General features: G+C 41.0%; 1 protein-coding gene across 1 annotated transcript in view; it reads right to left on the bottom strand.

Annotated features, from left to right (window-relative positions):
- LOC125173601 (calcium-binding mitochondrial carrier protein SCaMC-1) overlaps positions 1 to 24,259 on the bottom strand; it is a 54,415-nt gene extending 30,156 nt beyond the window's left edge. Inside the window, exons 1-3 of the mRNA XM_047872917.1 lie at positions 23,887 to 24,259; positions 13,842 to 13,968; positions 9,071 to 9,158 (exon numbers count right to left, since the gene is read on the bottom strand). Coding sequence (XP_047728873.1) covers positions 9,071 to 9,158; positions 13,842 to 13,968; positions 23,887 to 24,069 — 398 coding nt within the window. The 5' untranslated portion in view covers positions 24,070 to 24,259. The remainder of the gene's footprint in view (positions 1 to 9,070; positions 9,159 to 13,841; positions 13,969 to 23,886) is intronic.
- Positions 24,260 to 25,485: the final 1,226 nt, after the last annotated feature.

Below are 25,485 nucleotides of genomic sequence, written 5' to 3'. Positions count from 1 at the left end.
TACTTATGTTTATAACATTGTTGTGGGCTGCAATATTTATAGCCACTATTTTCCATTTTAATGCAATTGTTTATCATCTGACCCTACCCCTCCATCTCCCATACATGCCTTCATAGGTATCTTCCACAAGGCAAAGATTTTTGTTGATTTTGTTCACTGATATGACCCAAGTGTCTAGAACAGCCTAGCAGAGAGAATATTTACTGAATGAATACATGAATTCCAAATTCTGGAGCTTAAAGCCACAGAACACTGATAAACTTAAATAAAATAGTCTCATTGTGGTTTAAATTGCATTTCTCTTCAAATCACTAATGATGTCAACCATCCCTTACCGTATTCATTTGCTATTCAGGTTTCCTTTTACTTGAAATGCCTGTTTGTCTTTTGCCCATTTTCCTACTACATTAAGTGTCTTTTTCTTTTATATGTACAGTTCTTTATATAGTTGATTCTTATACTTCAAGTTATAAATTAGCAGATAACTTCTCTTTGTTCACTTTGTTTATGGTATCTGTGAAAAGATGCTCTTAATTTTAATATAGCTGAATTTATCAATCTTTTTATTTGCACTACTGCCTTTTGTGTCTTTTTTTTTTTTAATAAATCCTTCCTTACATGAGATAAAGACATTTCCTTTTCTACCTCTATAAGTATTCCCAGTTAACTTTGACATTTAGGTTGATTTTTGTGTCTGGCGTCAGGTAGGTATCCAGTTTCACATGTGTCTGCACGGACAACCAGATGCATTAGCCCCACATACCACATAGTCTCTCCTTTCCCTTTTCCTGTCTTCTGTGTGACAAATCCTAAATATGGATGGGTCTGATTCTGGGATATTATGTTCCACTTACCACCTTGGCTATCTGTGTACCACCACCACTGTCTTAACTATAGCTTAATAACAATCAGTATCTGGCAGAGCAGGTCCCTGCTTCTCACAGCTCTTCAGGAATGTGTTGGTTATTCCTGGGCCTTTGCTCTTTGGTATAAATTTGATGCTCAGCTTGACAAGTTTCTTGACAAGTTTCAATGGCACTGAATCATTATCAATTTGGAAAAAGGTACAGCTTTTCTGTATCAAGTATTCTAAGAAAAGCCCAAAGCTAATATCATCCTAAATGGGGAAAAACTGAGAGCTCTCCCCTGAGATCAGGAACAGGACACGGATGTCCACCCTCACCACTGTTATTTAACATAGTGTTGGAAGTCCTAGCATCCACAATCAGACAACAAAATGAAATAAAAGGCATCAAAATTGGCAAAGAAGTCAAACTTTCACTTTTCACAGACGACATGATACTCTACATGGAAAACCCGACAGACTCCACCAAACGTCTCCTAGAACTGATACATGAATTCAGCAAAGTCACAGGGTACAAAATCAATGTACCGAAATCAGTTGCATTTTTATACACCAATAATGAAGCAACAGAAAGAGAAATAAAGAAACTGATCCCACTTACAATTGCACCAAGAACCATAAAATACATAGGAATAAACCTAACCAAAGATGTAAAAGATCTGTATGCTGAAAACTATACAAAGCTTATAAAGGAAATTGAAGAAGACACAAAGAAATGGAAAAATATTCCATGCTCATGGACTGGGAGAATAAATATTGTTAAAATGTCAATACTACCCAAAGCAATATACACATTCAATACAACTGCCATTCTTCTCAAAGCTAGAACAAACAATCCTAAATTTGTATGGAACCACAAAAGAACCCGAATAGCCAAAGTAATATTGAAGAAGAAAACAAAAGCGGGAAGCATCACAATCCTAGACTTTAGCCTCTATTACAAAGCTGTAATCATCAAGATAGTATGGTATTGGCACAAAACCAGACACATAGACCAATGGAATAGAATAGAGAACCCAAAATTGGACCCACAAATGTATGGCCAACTAATCTTTGACAAAGCAGGAAAGACAGTCTCTTTAAAAAATGGTGCTGGGAGAACTGGACAGCAACATGCAGAAGAATGAAACTAGACCACTTTCTTACACCATACACAAAAATAAACTCAAAATGGATGAAAGACCTGAATGTGAGACAGGAAACCATCAAAACCCTAGAGGAGAAAGCAGGAAAAAACCTCTTTGACCTCAGCCGCAGCAATTTCTTACTTGACACATCTCCAAAGGCAAGGGAATTAAAAGCAAAAATGAACTATTGGGACCTCATTAAGATAAAAAGTTTCTGCACTGCAAAGGAAACAATCAACAAAACTAAAAGGCAACTGACGGAATGGGAAAATACATTTGCAAATGACATATCAGATAAAGGACTAGTATCCAAAATCTATAAAGAACACACCAAACTTCACACCCGAGAAACAAATAATCCAGTGAAGAAATGGGCAGAAGATATGAACAGACACTTGTGCATAGAAGACATCCAGATGATCAACAGACACATGAAATGATTCTCAACGTCATGCATCACCAGGGAAATACAAATCAAAACCACACTGAGATACCACCTCATGCCGGTCAGAGTGGCTAAAATGAACAACTCAGGAAACAACAGAGGCTGGCGAGGATGTAGAGAAACAGGAACCCTCTTGCACTGTTGGTGGGAATGCAAACTGGTACAGCCACCCTGGAAAATAGTGTGGAGGTTCCTAAAAAATTAAAAATAGAACTACCCTATGACCCAGCAATAGCACTGCTAGGAATTTACCCCAGGGGTACATACAGGAGTGCTGATGCATAGGGGCACATGTACCCCAATGTTTATAGCAGCACTTTCAACAATAGCCAAATTATGGAAAGAGCCTAAATGTCCATCAACTGAAGAATGGATAAAGATGATGTAATTTATATATATATATATATATAATGGAATACTACTTGGCAATGAGAAAGAATGAAATCTTGCCATTTGCAGCAACATAGATGGAACTGGAGAGTATTATGCTAAGTGAAATAAGCCAGTCAGAGAAAGACAGGTATCATATGTTTTCACTCATATGTGGATCTTGAGAAACTTAACAGAAGACCATGGAGGAGGGGAAGGGGAAAAAAAAGAGCTACAAACAGAGAGGGAGGGAGGCAAACTATAAGAGACTCTTAAGTACAGAGAACAAACTGAGGGTTGACGGAGGGTGGGGGAGAGGGGGAAGGGGGTGATGGGCAGTGAGGAGGGCACTCTTTGGGATGAGCACTGGGTGCTGTATGGAAGCCAATTTGACAATAAATTATATTTTAAAAAAGAAAAATCTAGACACTAATATCTTTTGAACTTAAAAGAAATTTTAAGTTGCTCTTTTAAAAGTATTGATTGTGGTACATTATGTTTTCTATGTACAGCTAATTTTTTTTCTATACAGCTAGCAGATCACTAATATTTTCTCTAAAATATTTGTATTTATATCATAAATGATGCTGGCCTATAATTTCCTTCTTTCATTAGTTGTCAGCCTTTGCTGTTAAAATTATAATGGCCTCACAGAATGGGTCAAATGCTGTTCTTGTACATTCTACATATATTTGTAGATCTGTTCTTTGATAGTTTATGAGAATCATCTAGGGCTAAAGTTTTCTTTATGGGAAAATTTTTAATTACTGGTGTAATGTGTTTGCTTAGGCACTGTTGGCTATTTCTTCTTGATTTAGTTTTGGTAAATTACATGTGTCTGCAAATTCTTCTATTTCATGTTTTCAAACTTATTACCATAAAATTATCCATGATATTTTATTATCTTTGAAAATTTTCTGACGTGTCTACTTGCAATCAAACATTATTTATATCTCATTTCTCTTTTTCTTTATCAATCTCTCCAGAAGTTTGTCTTTTCCAATAACCAATGTTTGGTTTTGTTCATCCTATTACTATATCTCTACATTCTGTTTCCACTGCTTCCTTAATTATCTCCTCCTTCCTACCTTCTTTGAGAATATTCTGGTCTTCCTTTAAATTAGCACACTAATTTTCAGCCTTCATTATTTTCTTTTGAATTTATTTGTTTATTTCCCTTTCAGGTACCAGACAAAGTAAAAAAGATGGAAAGATGAAGACAGGGACACAGCTGGCCCTGGGTAGGAGTGGGATGGAAGCGGGGGAGGGGCCCAGTTCACATCATATCTACAAAGAACTTACTAGGGTATCCCATGGCCATGCGGAAGGACTGTGTGCTAGTGGTCAGTTTGGTGGACATGGAGGCCAGGTCTTTGCCTGGAGGGTTCCTGGGGGCCCCAGGGCCATAGGTAGTGGAGGCATCATCAGCATGGGGGAACTGTATAGAAAGAAGGAATGCCATAGGGGGCCGTAGCTCAGATGTATGCGGTGGCTGCACAGGCTGCTGGTCATTGAGTGCTGGCTGTGGCAGCTATGCTGACCGGGCGCTGGCTCCCACAGCCCCGCAGGCTACTGTGGATTGTGTGGTCCCACTCGCTGCTGTTGCCACCCAATTTCAGGTCCTTCTCCTTCCACCAGTCGCTGCCACTATGGTTGGAGCCACTGTTCCAGCTGTCTTCACTATACTGACTGCTAGCACTCCCCCCACCATAGCTGTACCCCAGCTCTGGGAAGCCCGAGTGCAGGTTGTAGGGGTGCAAGGGCAGCAGGTACTGGTAAGGGAATCCATGGATCCAGGAGCAGCCCCCAGATGTGGCAAAGGGGCCCAGCATGTCCTAGTCAGAGGCTCTGCTGGAGCCATTGTGATCATGGAGGGACACGCTGACCATGTTGCCACAAAGGCTGCCAAAGGTGTAGTAGCACTGCCCAGAGAAGTTGACCTTGTTGACAGTGTGGCGGATAAAGTCACTTTCAGCAGGCTGCTGGCATACTTGCTGGTCTCCTACCAGTCAGTGAAGCCTTCCACACTGTGGTACAGTCCCCCACATCCAAGCCAATGAAAGCACTGAGGATGGTAATCTGGAGCTACATGTGGCTAAGACCTCCAGCCCAGATTCTGGGGAGGCCATGGCTTTGATGATGGCAGCCATGTCACTGTGGATGGACAGGTGTAAGTGGTCCAGACGCTCTGTGTCGGGGTTGGAGCTGGTGATGGAAGAGCCAGTGGAGGTGATGGTGCTCAGGGAGGAGCTCATACCATACGTAGGAAAGGTGTTGGTCATGGCTGCAGTGTGGGAAACTCAGGCTGCAGGGTCAGTGGGTTGCATGGGCTTGCCCCTGGGCATTGTGAAGCAGCCACGTGGACCTGGGTCCTACCACCTTGGCTACAGTCAGGGGGATGGGCCTGGTCTGTGCCCAGTCTCCAGAAGAACACGGACCGCATTGTCATTATTCATGTTCTCAAAGTTCATCCAGCTTGCCTGTAACAGTGTATCTCCTGGCATTACGTGTTTATCAGCAGCCAGAGCCCCAGCCTTCATGACAGAGCCAATGTAGATGCCTCCATCACCATGCTTGTTGCCTTGGCCCATAGTGAAGACGCCCAGAAAACTACTTTTCCAGGAGAGTGACTGTGATGATGTTGAGAGACATTGTGGAATCCATGAAGGACTCCTGATCTGCTGAAGGATCAGGACCACTCAAACTGCAAAACCTCCTGCTGCCACCACTAATGCTGGTCTTCTCATTCGGTATGAGGCACTGCCCTGCTCTGTGGAGCTGCTGAACCTGCAGGTGCAGTCATCCTCATCTGAGTGGAAGAAGGTGGTCATCTCCACGTCACTGCTCATAAGGTGGATGGGCTATTCCAATCCCCTGGCTCTTGCCGCTGCTCCACCTTTGCAGTTCTGTTTACCTGGGTTGTGTGCTCTGGGCCATCCCTCCTTCATGGCTGCTTATGCTGAGCAGACACCAAAGAGTCTGTCTCTGTGTCCCTGTCCAGGTTTTCCTGGCTGCCCCCACCAGCACAAGAGTGGAAAGACAGGGCCGGGAGTCCCCAGAGTGCCCATGCGCTCCATGGGCAGTGGCAGTTACAGTGGGTTGTCAGCACAGAAGGGAGCTAGCTCTGGGTGCGAGCCATCAGCGGATACCAACCTCAGCTAGGCACTGTTGTTCAACAGCTCCTCCTTCACCACTCCAAATCCGTGGTCCATAGCCTTGAAGAAGAACATAAAGCTGGTTCGCTGCAGAATGCCCTTCAAGTCCGCCAAGGTGATGCTCTCGGAGAGCAGGGGCAGCTCCGCTAGGTACCACATCTCCCGCCCATCCAGGTTGTAGATTATCTTGGTCTCCTCACGGATCTGGCCTGGCAGCCCACGCACCCCTTGATAATTCTCTAATACAAGGTTTAAGGCTATAAAGTTCCCTCTAAGTACCACCTTAGCTATATCTCACAAGTTTTCATATATGATATTCTTTCAAGTCAAAGTATCTTTGAATGTCTACTATGATTTCCTCTTTGACCCAAAAATTATTGAGAAGTATATACCATTTCCAAAACCCATGATATTTTTAGAACTTATTTCTGCTATTAACTTCTAAATACCTATATGTGGTCAAAGAAGATGGTCTTTGTGATACCAATTCTTTGAAATGTATTGAGTCTGGTTTTATGGACTACTATAAAATCAATTTTTATACATGCTCCATACGTACCTGAGAAAAAAATTTTTCTTTCTAATTTTTTGGTGCAAGGTTCTATTGTACACCCATTAAATCAAGCTTATTTATTTCTCTTCCATCTTGACTAAATTTTTTTCTATGCTTGATCTAACAAGTACAGGGAGACCTATGTGAAAACTTCTCACTACTATGAAGGATTTGTCAATTTATCCCTGGAATTCTATTAACCAGCTTAAAATTTTATGTCTTTGTGAATTTTAAATGTGGTGACAGTTTATTTTCCACTAATGTTTTTTACCTTATAATTTTATCTGATATTAATTAGCTACAGCAGCTTCCACTTAGTTTGCAGGATTTTGTTTTACTTTTTCTTTCATCTGACAATCTTTCTGTTCAAACAAATCTTATGTTAATTTTTAGTTTGATATACATTAAAAATCCACTATAAGTAGGGAGCATAAAAATATAGTTTCATGCCACTGTGACATTAATATTTTTCAATGAGTGTACTCTGTCACAATACTACAAAAATATTGAAATTATTTGTCCCCACCATATTGTACACTAAACTGAGAAAATCCTGACCTATCAGAGGCAATAACCTTCTAACCTACTCTTCTCCCATGCTACACCTCCCAAAAAGATAATAACTTTATTTAACCTGCCCCATTTGGGAATGGAAGTGAAAAGAAAACAGGACCTAACATTTTTTCAGGGTACATTTTGACAGGGTTTTGTTGTACGTGAACTTATTTCTCCCGTCTTATCTTTTGTTTTCTGTCTCATTTTTTTCTTTGAATTGTTTTCCTCCTTTCTTTGTTGAATTGCCTGAAACTAGTTTCTTCCTGTACTTTCAAGATTTACCTTGAATTTTTGCCAGATACATATAACAAAATCTAAAGATACTATTTGATCTCCCTCTTCTAAGAATAAGGATCTTAGAACAGTTTAAGACAAATTATTCTCTCTGGTCTCACTATTATTGTCTACTATTTCAGCTGTTCTTTTTCTTAAATCCCAGAAATTGTTCATTATTATTATATTCATGGCTGTTTCCAATGGGCCACTCCAACAGCTCATAGACCACTAGCTAAAAGAAAGACCACCAGTGGTCTGGAGAGGATTCTGAAACGCACTGCCTGACCCATTTCCTGAGTGTGGTGTTCACACGCTTCCATGTCTGCACAGGTCTCTCCCTCTACCTAGAATGTCCTTCCCCCTACTCTTTTTCACTAGGATGACTTCTACTCATTCTTTAACACATTCTTCAATATTTTCTGAGGGCCCACTATTGCAAGGTGCTGAGTGTAGAACACTTAACAAGATGGAAGTGGTCTGTGCCCTCAAAGCTTACAGTGTAGCAGGAAAAACAGACACTGAACAGTAGCAAGTAATAGCTAATATTCATGGAGCATTTGCTAGGCATTGTTCTAAGCACTTCCCAAGTAAGTTCATTTCATCCTTAAAACAATCCTATATACTTTCTATTGTCTCCATCTTATAGACAGAGAGAGACTAAGTATTTTGTCCTAGGTCACAGGCATGGTAAGTAAAACAGAATATAGTATTTCAACCCAGGCCTTCTAACTTCAGAAACTGTATTTCTAAACACTAAGCTATACAAATGAGCTTATGGTTACAACCTGTAAGAGCGATAAACCAGCAACTTCATAAGTTGCACAAATAAATAAAACTGCTGTAGGGTGGAGGGGACTGATTTAGACAGGGTAGATTTCTCTGACATGAAGACTGAAGTCAAACATACGGGAGGCATTTAGTCCCTTAAGCAGTGAGAATTACAAGTGAAAGGCTCCAAAGTTGGAAAAGACTTTTAGAGAATTCAAAGAACTGAAAGAAACATGGTGAGAGCAGAGTCAACAGATTTCATCCATGCCTAGCTGAACTTGCTCTTTGAAGCCACAGAGAATGGACAGAGTGGCAGGTGGGAATAGCACGGTAAACATTTAGAATCACTGTGGGGAATGGAAGACAAGGGTGGCCAGGAACACAGACACACAAAGCTTTAGCCTGAATGTCTAGTAGAGAATAAAGGCTGTGCATTTTAGGAGTACTAATCTATACAGTCTCATTTTTCTCTAGAAATGTTTAATAGCCCAAATGTTGGGGCAAAGAAGGCAACTGGTAGGATGGTTTGGGGATGGGAGAAAGGAGGAGTGAAAAAGTGGAAGGAAACGGATCAAGATATTGAGGAACCAGTGTAAACAAAGGGGCCAGAGATCCGTAAGTCAAAAAGCAAGTAGAGTGGGAGAAACACTACGTAAAATTTGGAAGAGGGGTCAGAAGGTAGGATACGGGTGTGTGAGACTTTAGTTTCACGCTTCTCGAACTGAGCCAGCCAGGCACACCCTCCACTCCTACGCTTTACACGTGTTCATACAAAATTAAAAGGAAGACAAAGAAAGATATTGAATGTACATGAGGAATGGTAAGATGTAGGGAGTTTTAAGCTATACTTAAAATGAAGATCTCTAATATAAGATATTAAAATCTTAAAAATAATAAAAAAACATAAAATTAACATCAAGGAACCCCCCACAATTGTCAGTAAGAGAAAGAGCTTACCTTTGAAGAATCAACTCTGCTTGTTGTTCAGAAATAGTTAGACCTAATGTCTGAAGAGACTGGACAATTTCAGAAGCCTCAATTACTCCTTTAAAAAATTAAAAAGAGCATAAACTCAGATTCAGAACTGATAAGGATCTTAGAAATCATGAATTTTACATCTCTCATTTAGTAATGAAAAGTCTTGGACTCAGTAAGGCAAAATTTTTATGAATCTAGGTGAGTTATACGTTTGCTTAAATACATACTTCCACACCAGCTCAAAATTTAACAAATAGACTAAACAAGTACATAGACATTATTTCATTCAAAAATCATAAAGCCTCGTAGGTGAATAATGATATGCCATCTACAGAAGAAAGCTTATGTGGCATGATCAAGTAGCATTAAGCAGCAGCAGAACTGAGATTCAAATCAAGACACTCTAACTTCGAAGTAAATTACATTAACTAGGATCCATTCATTTCACAACTTTGCACTTCTATACTTTGATAAATGAGTAGGCATCTCATATGCATAAAGATGCATTGCACTGGCTTAAAAAGAAGTAGAAAATGACCAAACGAAGCCCAAGAGTGGGGACTATTCCTTTGAGAAATCTGGCAGTAAAAATAAAGAAATCAGGGATAGTAGGACAGTGGAAGAAGGAAAATTATTATTATTAAAGAAATCAGAGCATGTTTATAGACAGAATGAGAGGACTATGAAGAAAGGAACAAAGAGAAAATAGAAGCAATAAACTGGAGCATTAAATACTACTTTCCCCTCAAGCAACTCACAGATTCATGATCCCAACATCGATATACATGAAATAGGATGAAACAAAACAAAGCAGGAGAGGGTCCGATGCCAAACTAGTACTAATGGCAAAGTTCTCCAGGAAAAGAGGAGGACAAAAATGACTGTTAGCGATGAAAGGAAAGACTTCATCTAAGAGGACTTTGAAGAAATCCCAGAATTCAGGGGCACCTGGGTGGCTCAGTCAGTTGAGCGTCTGACTTCAGCTCAGGTCATCATCTCGCAGTTCATGTGTTCAAACCCTGCATCAGGCTCTGTGATGACAGCTTGGAACCTGAAACCTGCCTTGGATTCTGTGTCTCCCTCTCTCTCTGCACCTCCCCCACTCATGCTCTGTGTGTCTCTCTCTCAAAAATAAATAAACATTAAAAAAATTAATTAAAGGGGCGCCTGGGTGGCGCAGTCGGTTAAGCGTCCGACTTCAGCCAGGTCACGATCTCGCGGCCCGTGAGTTCGAGCCCCGCGTCAGGCTCTGGGCTGATGGCTCAGAGCCTGGAGCCTGTTTCCGATTCTGTGTCTCCCTCTCTCTCTGCCCCTCCCCCGTTCATGCTCTGTCTCTCTCTGTCCCAAAAATAAATAAACGTTGAAAAAAAAAAAATTAAAAAAAAAATTAATTAAAAAAAAAAAAAAGAAATCCCAGGATTTGGAGAATTTTCCTAGAGAGAGGAAAAGAGAAACACGAGAATCTGAACAATGTAAGAACAGTTAGAGGCATCTATTTGTTAGCAATGAAATTCCTTATATACCACTCTGAATATTCTCCTTTATTTTTCATTTTTTCTAACATTTATTTATTTTTGAGAGACAGAGCATGAGTTGGGAAGGGGCAGAGAGAGGGAGACACAGAACCTGAAACAGGCTCCAGGCTGTCAGCACAGAGCCTGACGCAGGGCTTGAGCTCACAAATCATGAGATCATGACCTGAATGGCAGTCGGATGCTTAACCAACTAAGCCACCCAGGCACCCCTGAATGTTCCCCTTTATAATTGCACTCTTAAATACAGCCGATTCTCATTATTCATGGCAGTTATGTTCTACAAGGTCACTATAATCCCTGAATTATCAAATACTGAGCCATTATTCCTATGAGAAATACAGGGGTAGGTTCCTGTGAGCCTCTGACCACAATATTTTCACCAATCAATCAATACAAAGCCTTGTCAATATAAAATCTTGTTATATGTGTATATAAATATATGGTACTACATAATACCATATTATATTGTTGATTCAATACCAATTGAACTCACGGCTATTAGTACTACAACTCATGCCTTAATGAAGTTTATCTAATATTTTCTTCCTAAGGCACATCACAGCCTTCTTGCATTCAGGAATGCTAGACAGCACTTCAGCACCATGCTTGGGAGCCACTTTGAACAGCAAAATCACCAACAAAAAGCACAAAAATGCAAAAAAACAAAAACAAAAAAACCATGGCACTAAGTAGACTGCAGAAGGACACTTGTCTACAGTAGGAGTGCTAAAACAAGAAAGCAGAGCATCACTTTCTTCTTTCTCAGCTAGAAATGTGCTCGTCAAGCAAATGAAATTTGTTGCTACTCTGCACATGTCCGTGAAGGACTGAAAAAATGCTGTAAGCATTGATTTTGGAATTACTTCTGGAGTTAAATTTTAGCAAGTAGACAAATTCTCAAATATAGAACCCACAAATGAGGAAAGACTATGCTTTGCTTTAAGAGGTCTGATAAACAGGGGTGCCTGGGTGGCTCAGACGGTTAGGCGGCTGACTCTTGATTTTGGCTCAGGTCATGATCTCGTGGTTTGTGGGTTTGAGCCCTGCATCAGGCTCTGCACTGACGGGCGGAGTCTGCTTGGGATTCTCTTTCTGCCCCTCCCCCACTTCACTAGCTCTCTCTCAAAATAAATAAATGAACTTTAAATATATATGTGTGTATATATATATATATATATATATATATATATATATAAGAATAGAGTCTCCAGAGTCTATTAAAAAAAAAAGAAGCCTTGGGGCGCCTGGGTGGCGCAGTCGGTTAAGCATCCGACTTCAGCCAGGTAACCATCTCACGGTCCGTGAGTTCGAGCCCCGTGTCAGGCTCTGGGCTGATGGCTCGGAGCCTGGAGCCTGTTTCCGATTCTGTGTCTCCCTCTCTCTCTGCCCCTCCCCCGTTCATGCTCTGTCTCTCTCTGTCCCAAAAATAAATAAAAACGTTGGAAAAAAAAAATTAAAAAAAAAAAAAGAAGCCTGATAAACACAAATATGAACTTACAATAAGAAACTATTTCAAAATCTACCAATAAGATAAATTAAGGGAAAACTGTTTTCATTTACTACAAATGTACCATAAAATTTCACCTTTAATTATTTCCTCTGGATCATTTAGAATTTTCTGGAATGAACAACTGATATGTGCACAACTTACATACTGGGATGATTCACCTCTGCTTATCTGGCAGATGATCCTGAGGGGGTTCCATCTCCCAGCTACTGCCTGCCTTAACACTATACACATAGTCCTACCTATTTGACTAAACTGTAATGGGTTCAACATAGGATGAATGTTTGTAGAGAAGTAAAGCTGATAGTAAGAACTGCATTTTGCTAAAAGATTGGACTAAGGCTAGACTTGGGGACATATAATGTGTAAGGCTTAGAGGAGAAGGTAACAAATGTTCGAATCGGACTAGTTTCCACCTCAAACTCAGCTTCTTAGATGACTGTCACAGACTTGAACCATCATCAAATTCATTCAAAGGTTTAGTTGTTTGAAGAAACTTACTTTATGCCTAACTAAAGTTTATATTCAGTATAAACGAGGGGCCAACAAACTATGACCTTCCAGCCAAATGAGGCCTGTTGCCTGCTTTTATAAATAAAGTTTTATTGGAACAGTCATGTCCATTCATTTACATTTTGTCTAGAGCTGTTTTTGCACTATGACAGCAAAGGTGAGTAGCTGCAACTGAGACCACATGGCCCACAAAGCGAAAATATTTACCCACTGACCTTTTACCAAAAAAATTGCCCACCCCAACTGTGAACTATATTTTCCCCTCAATATATTTAATGTGTTTCTTGAATAACAAGTCTGTGAATTAAATGGCCCTGACTACTCATATATAGGAAGGGGTTTGAGGATCCATTTCAGTTTTTTTATTAAGTTTCTTATGCATTATAATTTTTAAAAAATAAATTCTCACTTCCTATCAAAGGCTGCCTTGAGTGATAAGGGTTTCATGACCCCTCCCTTTCTCCTACTGTGGCACTTGTTTTTGCTCTACACACTGGGACTCCATTAACTCCAAACTATTAATCTAAATAGTGAAAGCATAATTCCAGTCATAAGATACATATTTAGGGGCACCCAGCTGGCTCAGTTGTAGAGCATGCAATTCTTCATCTCAGGGTGGTGAGTTCAAGCCCCACACTGGAGGTAGAATTCACTTAATTATAAAAGAAAAGAAAACACATATTTAAATGTCTATCTAGTACTTTCCCCCAATTTCCATGATCTGAGAACAGTTGCTCTAAATTAATTCTTTCAAAAGACTATTAAATGTAAGACAATTTGAAATTTTTTTTAAATTTCAGAATATATAACATTTTATATTTAGAATATATTTAACATTTTAAATTGTAGAATATATATGAATAAAAATAAATATCTCTTGCCCAGAGAGCAAGGAAACATAACTATTTTTAATCTATAACTTTAAGTCAAATTGGCATAATACTCCATAGTGAACATCTTATAAACCGCCCTACTCAGTTTTTAACTCAGTAGACAAAGCTATGTCTTTGTCTTTTCTTCACTAAGACATAAATCCTATAGAAAATCACTTCACTAAGAAAAACAAGTACACACACACTATTAACAATTGTTTGCCAAATAAAAAAAGAGAGACCAAAAACACATTGTTTTATACTGTTGGAAGTATGAGAAGGGCTTCTTCATAGCTGGTGATGAATAGAAAATAAAGACACACCATCATTATTTTTGTCCAAACTCTTAAATGCCAATTTCATTTTTTTCTCATGGTCTTTAAGGTACTGCATAAATTCTTCAAAATCCAGCTTCCCATCTTTGTTGATATCACCAGTAGTTAAGATTTTCTACAAAAAAAAAAAAAAAAAAAGTTTTAAATAGGCTAAACTGCAAAATTATTTGGACATACAAACACTTTGAGCAGATTGCCTGTTTTCCAGAAGACATGCATTTTATAAACTCCAAGATAAAAAACACACACTTGACTTAGTATAGGATTTAAATGTCTAATATAGTGTTTTTCCCTTTGATTTCCAAAATTAAATAATCTTTTCCTAAAAATGATCCTTATAAAAAGCTGTCATATCAAACTATCTATCTCTATTAATACAAATCATTGCTTTTGAGAAAGAAATAAAATTATGTTATTTGATATTACAAGCAAGCCTTCTACTACCACCATTCAAAATATAAACCTTCTGCCTGTTAAGACACTCATAATCACCCACTCAAAGCTTATAGACTCTATTAGTTTAATGGTCACACTTCGTGGAGAAAATAATGTCTCGTTGTGAAATAATGCCTCGTTGCAGAATGTGAAATGGCCAGACCTCCAAGCTTTGGACTCAAAGAAAAGGATCGGAACTCCATAAGATGTAACAAAAGCCTGGAGGAAAATTTATGATTTTAAATGCATAATTTAAAGGGCACCTGGGTGGGTCAGTTGGTTAAGCGTCCAACTTTGGCTGAGGTCATGATCTTGTGGTTCGTGGGTTCGTGAGCTGTGTTGACAGCTCAGAGCCTGGAGCCTGCTTTGGATTCTGTGCCTCCCTCTCTCTCTGCCCCTAACCCACTCGCATTCTGTCTCTGTCTCTCTCAAAAATAAATAAACATTAAAAAAAATAAGTAAACATTTTTTAAATAAATAAAAAGAAAGAATTCTGAGTGCACTAGGGTAAAATTATACAGGTGAGCTGAAGCCTTGAACAAATGGGTAATAATTTACCAGGCAGAAAAGAGGGAGTGAGAGCAATGCCAAGCAGAGAAAAGAAAATAAAGAGACAAGTGTCCATGGTTGTGGCCCAATCAGGGAAACAGAATGTTGGGGTTTGGGAAGAAGACTAACAGGTAGACTGCTACCACGATGGAATGGGTATTTTATGCCTTAAGAAAGACTTCTTCCATTTTTTTCATTCTTTCCAAAATAAAGATGTCATCCCTTGAGGTATAAGATTTTAGAATATAAGGAGAAAAAACAAAAGATACAGATGTTATATATTTTAGAACATTTGACATAAATGTATTTGGAATTCATTGTTTTTCTTATACCATAATCTCCCTGCTACGATGTCCTAAAATGTACCTCTATGATTTCTTTATCATAATCTCTTTAGTAATAAAGTTTCCGACAACTGAAATGCTAATGAAATAAATCCCTCTTGTTAACAGAGGAATTATGTCATGGAGTAAAACCCTGAAAAGAAATTGCATGCAAAGCAATACACATTTGCTAAGCTACTGTTTTTGTATGTGACCCTATTCCACCTGTAGTTGTAAATATAAAATTTATGGACAGAGAATCAAAACAATCATAGCATGTCAGAGTTGGAAGACCCCTTAAATCAGGCTGTCCAGTCCAACCACTTGTCAGACACTGCCTAATCATTTAGCATACACTCAAAACCCATTAGGACAGAGGGTCCTCAAGTCCATCATCTAGTACCTGTGACATCACATTTTAAAGGCTTTTCTACATGAACTTTCATATCCAGTCACATGTGATCTTGACAAGAGCTCAGTCGGTTAAGTGTCCAACTCTTGATCTCAGCTCGCATCTTGATCTTAGGGTTGTGAGTTCAAGCCTCATGTTGGGTGTGAAATCTACTTAAAAAAAAAAAATCTCTGTCCAAGAAAGATATTTGCATTTTAATAATAATGAAAGTAAAGCAAAGGGTTAAGTGACTTGACCAGGACTCCACAGTCACACCACGTAGGGACCTCGTTGGCCATGCTGCTTCCCTTCCTGCTCTCGGCAGTCTCTGCTGTGAGAGTCCTAGACCCCTTATGATGATAAATCTCTCCTAAGAAAGTTACAGTAAGACTTGATGCACATGAAAATATGGCAAACAACTTAGTTTTAAAACTGCCTGTAATTTACCTGGTTAACTAAACACATTTGTTAAATCAGCCCGCTCTGAACCTGGATACAGGAATACCTTCATACTCTATGAAACCTGACCCCCATTCTCCTCCACATACTACTAAAAGAGGAGTTACTAAAATGATGCCAAGATTGGAGAAGGAGGAAAAATATCTGTAAAATCCTTTGGGCAAGATCCCCTTTTTTCATTGTATTGCCTGAATTCAAAATTTGGGGCATTTGTTGTTTTTTTGTTTTGTTTTGTTTTTGGCCCTACATTGTTCCAAATTCTTCCAAATTGTTCTTCTAAATTGAAACAAAATAAGCATAATTCCAGCTAAAACTGCTGACTCTTCCCCATCAGTTTATTTTCCTCAGAATTTCCATTTGGGTAAATTAAAATTCAGATTATTTCCTCTATTCTTTAATGTTCTAAAACTTGTTCCTTAGAGTACCTCAAATGGCATCCAAACATTGGGAATGTATTTTAGAATGCTCTAATGTAGCCTTTGACGAAAAACAATAAGGAGGAGGAAAAAATAGAAAATACTCTAGGGGCGCCTGGGTGGCTCGGTCAGTTAAGCATCCGACTTCGGTTCGGGTCATGATCTCACGGCTGTGGGTTCAATCCCTGCACCAAGCTCTGTGCTGACAGCTCAAGCCTGCTTTGGATATTGTGTCTCCCTCTCTCTCTCTGTGCACCCCCCCACCCCCACTCGTACTCTCTTTCAAGAAAAATAGACATTAAAAAACAATTTTTTTTTTAAAAAAAGAAAATATTCTAAAAAGCAGAACTTGCTTTGAAATCTTGTCCCTGGGTAGTTTTGCAACACTTAGTAATGGTTAGCCGTATTCTTTAAGACTCTCTTCTACACTCTACTTTTATATTCCATATTCTTTCCATTTAAGGTCTAAAAGAACTTAAACAGAAATCTGCTGTCTTCTAATTACTGAATTCATTACAAACGCTTGGAAACATGGAGAGGAGATATTATCAGATGGAAATTTAGAGAGATTTCACTTCATGCTGAATATTTGTCTTAGCTGCAAACTATTAGGCTTCCCTTGAAGAGTCACCTCATAGTTCTCATTTCTAGGTACTCAAGTAAATAATCTCCCCAATCCTTGACATTATGCAAACCCTTGACCTATGCCTCTGAAACTCTCCCCCATACAGACTGACCATGTGATCCTAATTCCAAGTACTTGGTTAGCTACTGTTTCCCAGGCTTGCTTTAACCCTCTCTTCCTCCACTTATTTCCCACACGGCCACCACAGTGATCTTCCTTTTAAAAACATCAGTCTGCCTGTGTCCCGCTCTTACTTAACACCTCTCAAGGCTCCCATTGCTCATATAAAAGCCAAACCATTCAACAGGCCCAAAATGTCTTTGAGGATCTGGCCTGTCTTCCTCTGATATGACACTAATTTTTCAAGAAGACCAACCAGGCACTAAGTGGAAAGTCAGCTGTACTGAGGCCTTCTGTTCTGGAAGGGGCACTTGGCTCATCCTCACAGGAACAGATAACCTCCTCCAGGTAGGGGTTTCCCTTTCCCCTATCTGGAGGCTTATGGAATACCTGATTGACAGGCCTGAAATCCCCACGTAACACAGTGTCTGACCAGGGAATCTGCTTCATAGTAAAAGAGGTGTGGAAGTAGGCCCATGACCAAGGGATCCACTGGCGTATTACACACCACACTGTCCAGAAGCAGCCATCCTCACAGGATGCGAGAGGGGCCTACTGAAACCATAACTGAAGCACTGAGGAGACAATATTTGGCCAAAGTGAGTTGCCACCCTTCAGGATGCAGTATATGTATGAGATGAGAGACCTCTGTATGGTTCTGTGCCCCCAACAGGAAAAAAAAAAAACGTGAGTTCAGGAACCAAGAGGTAGGAGCAAGAGCAGTCACACTTACTAGCATTCCATGTGACCCACTGGGAGACTTTTTGCTTCCTGCTCCCACAACTCTGGGCTTTACAGGGTTAGTTTCTAGTCCCCAAAAAGGGAATACAGCAAGGGTCCCCCTGAACCACAGCTACAGCTACCACCAGGACACTTGGAACTCCCTGTGTCCAGGGACCAACAGGCAGGAAAAGAAGTCATTGCTTTAGTAGCTTTCAGTTGACCCCGATCAGCAGGAGACAGGGCTGCTTTTATGCAATGGAGACAAACAGGAATAGGTGTGGAACTTAGGTGACCCATGTGGACACCACAAACGCTACCTGGTACTCCACTGCCCAATTAGAACTGTGAATGGACACAAGCAGCAACACTGGCTTGAGAAGCTCAGACCCCTCACAAATGAAGGTTTGGGGCACACCGGAAGTCACAAAGACCTGCAGGTATTATAGCTGAGTATGAGTGGAATTTAAAGGAGACAGTCAAGAGGCGCCTGAGTGGCTCAGTCGGTTAAGCGTCTGGCTCTTAACTTGGGCTCAGGTCATGATCTCACGGTTGTGGGATTGAGCCTCACATCAGGCTCCACACTGAGCATGGAGCCAACTTGAGATTCATTCTCATTCTCACTCTCTCTCTCTCTCTACCCCCACCCTCCGGCTCACACTCTCTCTCTCTCTCAGAATAAATAAACATTGTTTTTAAAAAATAGACAGTCAAGAAGGAAATGAGTACCAGCTGTGACTGGAATGGAGACTGTAGTTTGTCCCACTGACCTCCCTGAGAAACAGAGGGAGAGAACAATGAGGAAGTATTCCCCACAATGATGTAGAGAAGCAGATTTGCGTGGCACAAGGAGAGGTCTCTGGTGGCTAGGTCAGATCACCCGTGAAGGGAAACTGATGTGGGAGCAGAGCTGACTGACGGCTGGCCTTGCCACACCCTTGGACTCTGCTGCCACAGCTCTGACACCAAGTACGTGCTTGCCCTGGGCTGCTCCAACCAAACACTGACCACAGCAGGGGACCAGCACAGGGCAGCCTGTGACACAGGACTCCACTGACAACATTTGCCCTGTGACTCCCTATTATCTTAGCTGAGACTTTCTAAGAACACTGCTTTGACCTAAAGTTGTTCCAAAATCATTCTTTCTTCAACTCTTCTAACAGGGGTTAAATTTATGTCATGGTCTTAAGACCCCCTCGACTTACTCCTTTTTTCGTCCTCCTTACCCTTCATAAGCATTGCTCCCAATAAATCTTTTGCACACTCAATCCCATCTTGGGTTTCTTCCCCTCAGAAGACCAGAACTGACAGTACAAGAGAAGTTCAACACAAGAGGTGATAACATGGGATCTGGCAACTGGCTCACTCATCACCCAACCAGCAAAGAGCCCTGAGTGGAATATGGCACAAGAATAATGTTTTGCACAAGGTGGGAGCCCAATGCTGATGATTTCCCAGTGGTGATCTGGGAAATGACTGTTTGAGGATGACACCGTGGTATAATAATTCAGGCATTTGAAAAATATGCTATAAGGGTAGGCAAGACAGTGTACTGATAAAAGGATCAATTTACCAGGAGGATACCAAAATGCTAAATTTGAACACACCAGTAGTATAGTCCACTATATAGTCTATTTTTAAAATATAAAAGGGAAAATTGACAGAATTATAAAGAGAAGTTGGCAAATCCACAATCACAGAGGGAGCTTTTGACATCCTTCAGTAGAGATTGTAGTAACAATAATCAATAATTTAAAGGCTAGGGGCACCTGGGTGGCTCAGTCGGTTGAGTGTCCAACTTTGGTTCAGGTCATGATCTTGCAGTCCATGAGTTTGAGCCCCATGTCAGGCTCTGTGCTGACAGCTCAGAGCCTGGAGCCTGCTTCAGATTCTGTGTCTCTGTCTCTCTCTGCCCCACCCCTGTCTCTTTGCCTCTCTCTCAAAAATAAATAAACATTTAAAAAAAATTTAATAATAATTTAAAGGCTAATTGTTGGGATGCCTGGGTGGCTCAGTCAGTTAAGCACCCAACTCTTGATTTCAGCTCAGGTCATGAAATAAGGGTCATAGGATCGAGCCCCATGTCAGGCTCCACGCTGAGCATGGTGTGGAGCCTGCTTAAGATTCTCTCTGCCCCTCCCCAACTCATGCTTGCTCTCTCTAAAAATAAATAAATAAATAAATAAATAAATAAATAAATAAATAAATAAATAATTTTTTTAAAAATAAAGGCTAATGGCTGATTGCTTATTAGGTACCAGGCAGTTTTATAAGTACTTGACATATTTTAATTCATTTATTCTTCACAATAACCCTATGATATAGGAACTAATGTTGCTTCTGTCACAGTTGAGGAAACTGGGGCAAGAGAGGTTAAGAAAATTGTCCAGAAAGGGGTGAAGCCAAAATTGATAAAGGGGAGTTACAGAATGAATAAGTCACAGGGATGAAAACCACAGCATCGGGAATATAGTTAATGGTATTGTAATAGTGTTGTATGGTGACAGATGACAGCTACACTTGTGAGCACAGCAGAACATAAGAGTTGCTGAATCACTATGTTGTACACCTGAAACTAATGTAACATTGTGTGTCAACTATACTTCAATTAAAAAAAGAGAGAGAAAAAGAACATTGTCCAAAGTTAACTAGTTAAGTAGCAGAACCAAGATTCAAACCCAGACAATTTGCTTAGATTTCTCCTATTTTCTTATGCGTGTAAAAAGATGTTTATCTGCCAAAACTATGAAGACAATAAAAAGATCAGCAATGGGGGACAGGGATGAGTAGGCAGAGCACAGAATTTTTAGGGCAGTGAAAATTCTCTGTATGATATTGTAATAATGGATACATGTCATTATACATTTGTCCAAAACTACAGAATATACATTCCTAGAGTGAACCCTAAGGTAAACTATGGGCTTTGGGTGATAATGATGTGTCAATGTAGGTTCACTCTTGGTTTAAAAAAAGCACCATTCTGTTGAGTGATGTTGACGATAGGGGAGGCTATGCATGTCATGTGTAAGGGCAGAGGGTATATGGGAAATCTCTGTACCTTCCTCTCAATTAAACTTAAAAATTGATCTTAAAAAATAAGTCTTCATTTAGAAAAAAAAAAGATGTTTCTCTTATTTTATCCAGCATTTCTTTGTATCTTGCAATAGGAGGATTTTTTGGTTATCTTGTCCTACATAGGCTGGAAATACAAGTACTAACAACTGCTTTACCCTCAAATTTTATCTTTTTTTCTGCAATTATTTCAAATGGGCCTCTGCCTTGTTTAGGCTGTTTCAAATCACAGGCCCAAATATTTTTGTATTACAGTGTTTAGGTGACTAAGACATGACCCTCATCTTCGAGATGGTTGGTCTTATTGGAGGGCACAGGCAGTAACTGAAAATAATACCTTTTGAAAATGATAACAGTAGTGACATGTGAGACAAATGACTTACACATAGTAGGGTGTGATCAACTCTTCTATAGAGGGTGGCCCAAAAAGGCTCATCTCAGAGGAGGTGATACTTATAAAAACAAAACAAAAACCTCTTTTCCCCCCTAATCATAATAATATACAATTATTTTTAAAAATTGAATACAAAAATTGTGAAGAAAAAAGTAAAAAGGTAATTTAACTCCAGTCATCCATAAATAACCATTATTGACCTTTTTTTTAAAGTTTATTTATTTTGAGAGTGTGCAAGCAGGGTAAGGGTAAAGAGAAAGGGAAAGAGAATCCCAAGCAGGCTCCACACTGTCAGTGTAGAGCCCAATAAGGGGCTTGAATTCATGAGCCATGAGATCATGACTCAAGCTGAATCCAAGTCAGAGTTTAACTGACTGAGTCACCCAAGTGCCACTACCATTATTAACATTTTATTGAAGAAGTCAAGGGGCACCTGGGTGGTTCAGTCAGTTAAGTGCTGGACTTCGTCTCAGGTCATGATCTCAGTCTATGAGTTCAAGCCCCACATTGGGCTCTGTGCTGACAGCTCAAAGCCTGGAGTCCACTTCAGATTCTGTGTCTACCCCCTCCCTCCCTCACGCTCTGTCTCTCTCTCAAAAATAAATAAATATTTTTAAAAAAAGAAGTCAAAAAAGAGTGCTGGGAATAGTTAATAATATCTAGCATAAGCACAGGGAGTAATACTGTATATGTGTATATGTATGCATAAAATACATTTTATGCTTATGTATAATATATGTGTGTGTGTGATAGCGATAAATATATGCCATCCTATTCTATGTTTGCATTCACATAATTTTATACAACTTACTTTATAATTTGTTCATATATAAACTCTGGAAAACTAAAGGCATTTTTTATTTCTGTTTTTAAGTTCTTATTTTCTTAATCAGCCTTACCAGAGGTTTGTCTATCTTATTCATATTTTCAAAGAACCAACCAAAAAAGCGTATCTTTGGAAATTTAAAGCACACATTTAAATAATTCACGGGTCTGGGGCACCTGGGTGGCTCAGTTGGTTAAGTGTCCGGCTTCAGCTCAGGTCATGATCATGGTTCTTGGGTTCGAGCCCCGCATCGGGCTCTGTGCTGACAGCTCAGAGCCTGGAGCCTGCTTCGGATTCTGTGTTTCCCTCCCTCTCTGCCCCTCTCCCACTCACATACACACACTCTCTCTCTCTCTCTCGCTCAAAAAAATTAAAAAATCTAAAAATTAATAAATAATTCATGGGTTAATGATGAAATCACATTGGAAATTAGAAAATACTTGGTACTAAATAACAAAAATACAAATTTGTGGGATGCAGCTAAAAAAAGTGATTAAAGGGATACTGTAGTTCAAAATTAAGTCATCAAGCATTCAACTGAAAAAATTAGAAAAAGAGCAAATGAGTAAGCCCCAAGAAAGCAGAAGGAAAGACACAAATGGGAAAAAAATAACAAAGAAACCATCAGCAAAAAGTACCAAACGTTTATTCTTTCAAAGTATAAATAAGAAAAATCTTTGACAAAATTGAAGGAGGGGGGTGGAGATTAATATCAGAAATGAAATTGAACAACTTAATGACACATAGTCAGAACTTTTTAAAAACTGTAAGTGAATATTATGAACCTTGGACAAAATAGACAGTTTTCTAAAAATTGTAACTTACTAATAAGCCTGACCTCGGTAAGAAATAGTAAACTAACGGGGGGCCTGGAACTACTAAAGACATTGAACGAGTAGCTTAAAATGTAACTGTGAAACAGTTGTTGGCTCTTATAGTTTAATCACCTTCCCTCTTGGGATAGGGAATGTCGAAGTGTCCTCTTATGTTTCAGAGAGGTTGGCGAGGTTCCAAGTATCCCCACCCCGCTAAGGGGGCTGAACTTCAGAGGCACAATCAAAATGACTCATAGGAGTTGAAACTGCTCAGCGACAGGCCAACCCTTTAGGTCAATATATGTACTGAGGACATTAAGAAGGTCTTAAACAAGGGAATGTTGCCTGTCCTCAACAGTTAGCTGGCAGGAAACACACGGTTGGTTTTCACAAGTTCTGAAACACTAGACAAAACTAGCTGGTGTAACAAAGCAGCTTCTGAGTGTCACAAAGTGTGAGCCTTTTTTACAGAACCGGGAGCCCACGTAAGTCTGAGAACTTGAAAAACAAACAACAGCAAAAACCCGAAAGAAACAAAAAACTTAATGAGAGCTAAAAAAAAAAAAAAAAAAAAATTCTTTATGATTAAATTTTGCAAAAAGGCAGGTAAAGGAGCCGGGATGCATTCACACAAAAGTACTGCGGTACAGACGTTTTAAATCGTTAGAGCGGGCTACAGTGTTCGCTGCGCTAACTTCCTTTGGAAAAATACCAGGAGGCTTTCAGGTGACGAGCACCGGTCCCGGGGGACCCTGGCCCCGCGCCCCATTCCCGAGCTTCGGCACCCGATCGCCGGCTGGAAGCCGCACAGTTCCGCCTTCCTTGCAACCCGCACCCAGAATCTCCGCAGCCCTCCCGGCCCTCCCGCTGCGCCCAGCAGCCACCCACCTCCTCGCCATCCTGGCCCAGGGCGACGCCCAGGCCCTTGAGCCCCTCCTGCAGCTCGCCGATGTCCACCACGCCGTCCCCGTTGCGATCCAGCTTCTGGAAGAGGGTCTCGAAGCGCGTCGGCGGCGCCGCGTCCTGGCAGGCCGCCGCGGGCAGCACGAAGCCCCGCAGCCAACGCAGCATGGTCCCGGAGGCGCGGGGCGGCGCAGCCCAGGGGAGTCACCGGGGCGAGGACTCGGGGGTGGCGGGTGCAACGAGGACCAGCGTCCCGGCCGCCGCCTGGCTGCGAGGAGCCGGCCGGGTGCAGGGCGCAGGAGCAAAGACCCCAACCCAGCCGGGCTTGGCGCGCAGGGAGTGGCCGCTCCAGCTGCTGCTCGGGGAGGAGCTCGCCCGGCGCCGGCCTCCCTTAGAGGCGTGGAGGGGCGGGCCTAGCGCTGCCTAGAGCGGAGCAGGAAGTGAAAGGGCTGCCGTGGATCTTCGACGGGGCGGTGGGACCGGAGCTGGGGAAGGGGCGGGGGGGGGGGTGCGGGGAGTAGGAGGTGTGCTCGCGCCCAGTGGAGCTGTCAGAGGTGCAAGTTCGAGGAGCAAGCCCCCAGAGGCTGGGGGTTTTAGCACCCGCAGGTTAAGTGCTGGGGCGGGGGGAGAGGACATTCGAAGCTCAGGTTAACTTCACGCCCCCTTTCCCTAACAGCTTGGAGTTTCAGCAAGCTGCCCGGAGGTAGTCCTCTGCATGTAAAGTTAGCCATGTCGGTCGGCCCAGATATCTGACTTTTTCGTGTGGCTCCACAGATACTACACTTCCAGGCCTGTTTTCCATTAACAAAAAGGAGGAAGTTGGGTGTTTGCACACCTGGGATGGGAATTCTTTAAGAAACGGAGAAGTTAAGGGGGCGCCTGAGTGGCACAGTACTTTCAGCGCCCCACTGTTGAGTTTGGCTGAGGTCAGGATCAGACGGGTTCATGGGATGGAGCCCCTGCGATGGGCTCTGCGACAACAGCATGGAGCCTGCTTCGGATCCTCTGTCTCCTGTCTTCCTCCCTCTCTGCCCCTCCCCCACTCGCTCTCTCTTCAAAATAAACATTAAAAATTTATTTAAAAAAAGAAACAAGTTAAAGCTGAAAGCAATTTAAAAAACAAAAAACACCTAAAACTAATACAGTATTGCATGTCAATTATGTCTCAACACAACTGGGGGTAAAAAAAAAAAAAAAAAAAAAAAAAGGAGAAACTGAAGGGTCTTTGGCAGAAAAGACCGACGTTCATCCAGGTGGGCAGTGGTAAAAAGAGGGACTACTTTGCTCTACAGCTTAGTAAGATCTGACCCTGACAAATCATAGGGAGCATTTGCCAGCAGCACTTACCAGGAGGACCTCAGGCCCCTCTCTTTCAAGAGGGGTACAGCTACATGGCTTAGGGCTTCCTTCATAACATGGAATAAGACAAGGAACACCGGGGATAGGGAGAAAGTGGCAGGGTCCTAATTCTTCTGCTGTGCAAACTTGGAAATGTGGCATAGCTTCTCTATCAGCCTCTCATCAGTAACATGAGAGTATGAATATCTGCCTCATAAAAACAGGGTTTTACATTGTATGGGAAAG

Source organism: Prionailurus viverrinus, chromosome C1 (genome assembly GCF_022837055.1).
Source record: "Prionailurus viverrinus isolate Anna chromosome C1, UM_Priviv_1.0, whole genome shotgun sequence".
Taxonomy (NCBI): domain Eukaryota; kingdom Metazoa; phylum Chordata; class Mammalia; order Carnivora; family Felidae; genus Prionailurus; species Prionailurus viverrinus.
This window is presented reverse-complemented; position numbering and strand designations above follow the sequence as displayed.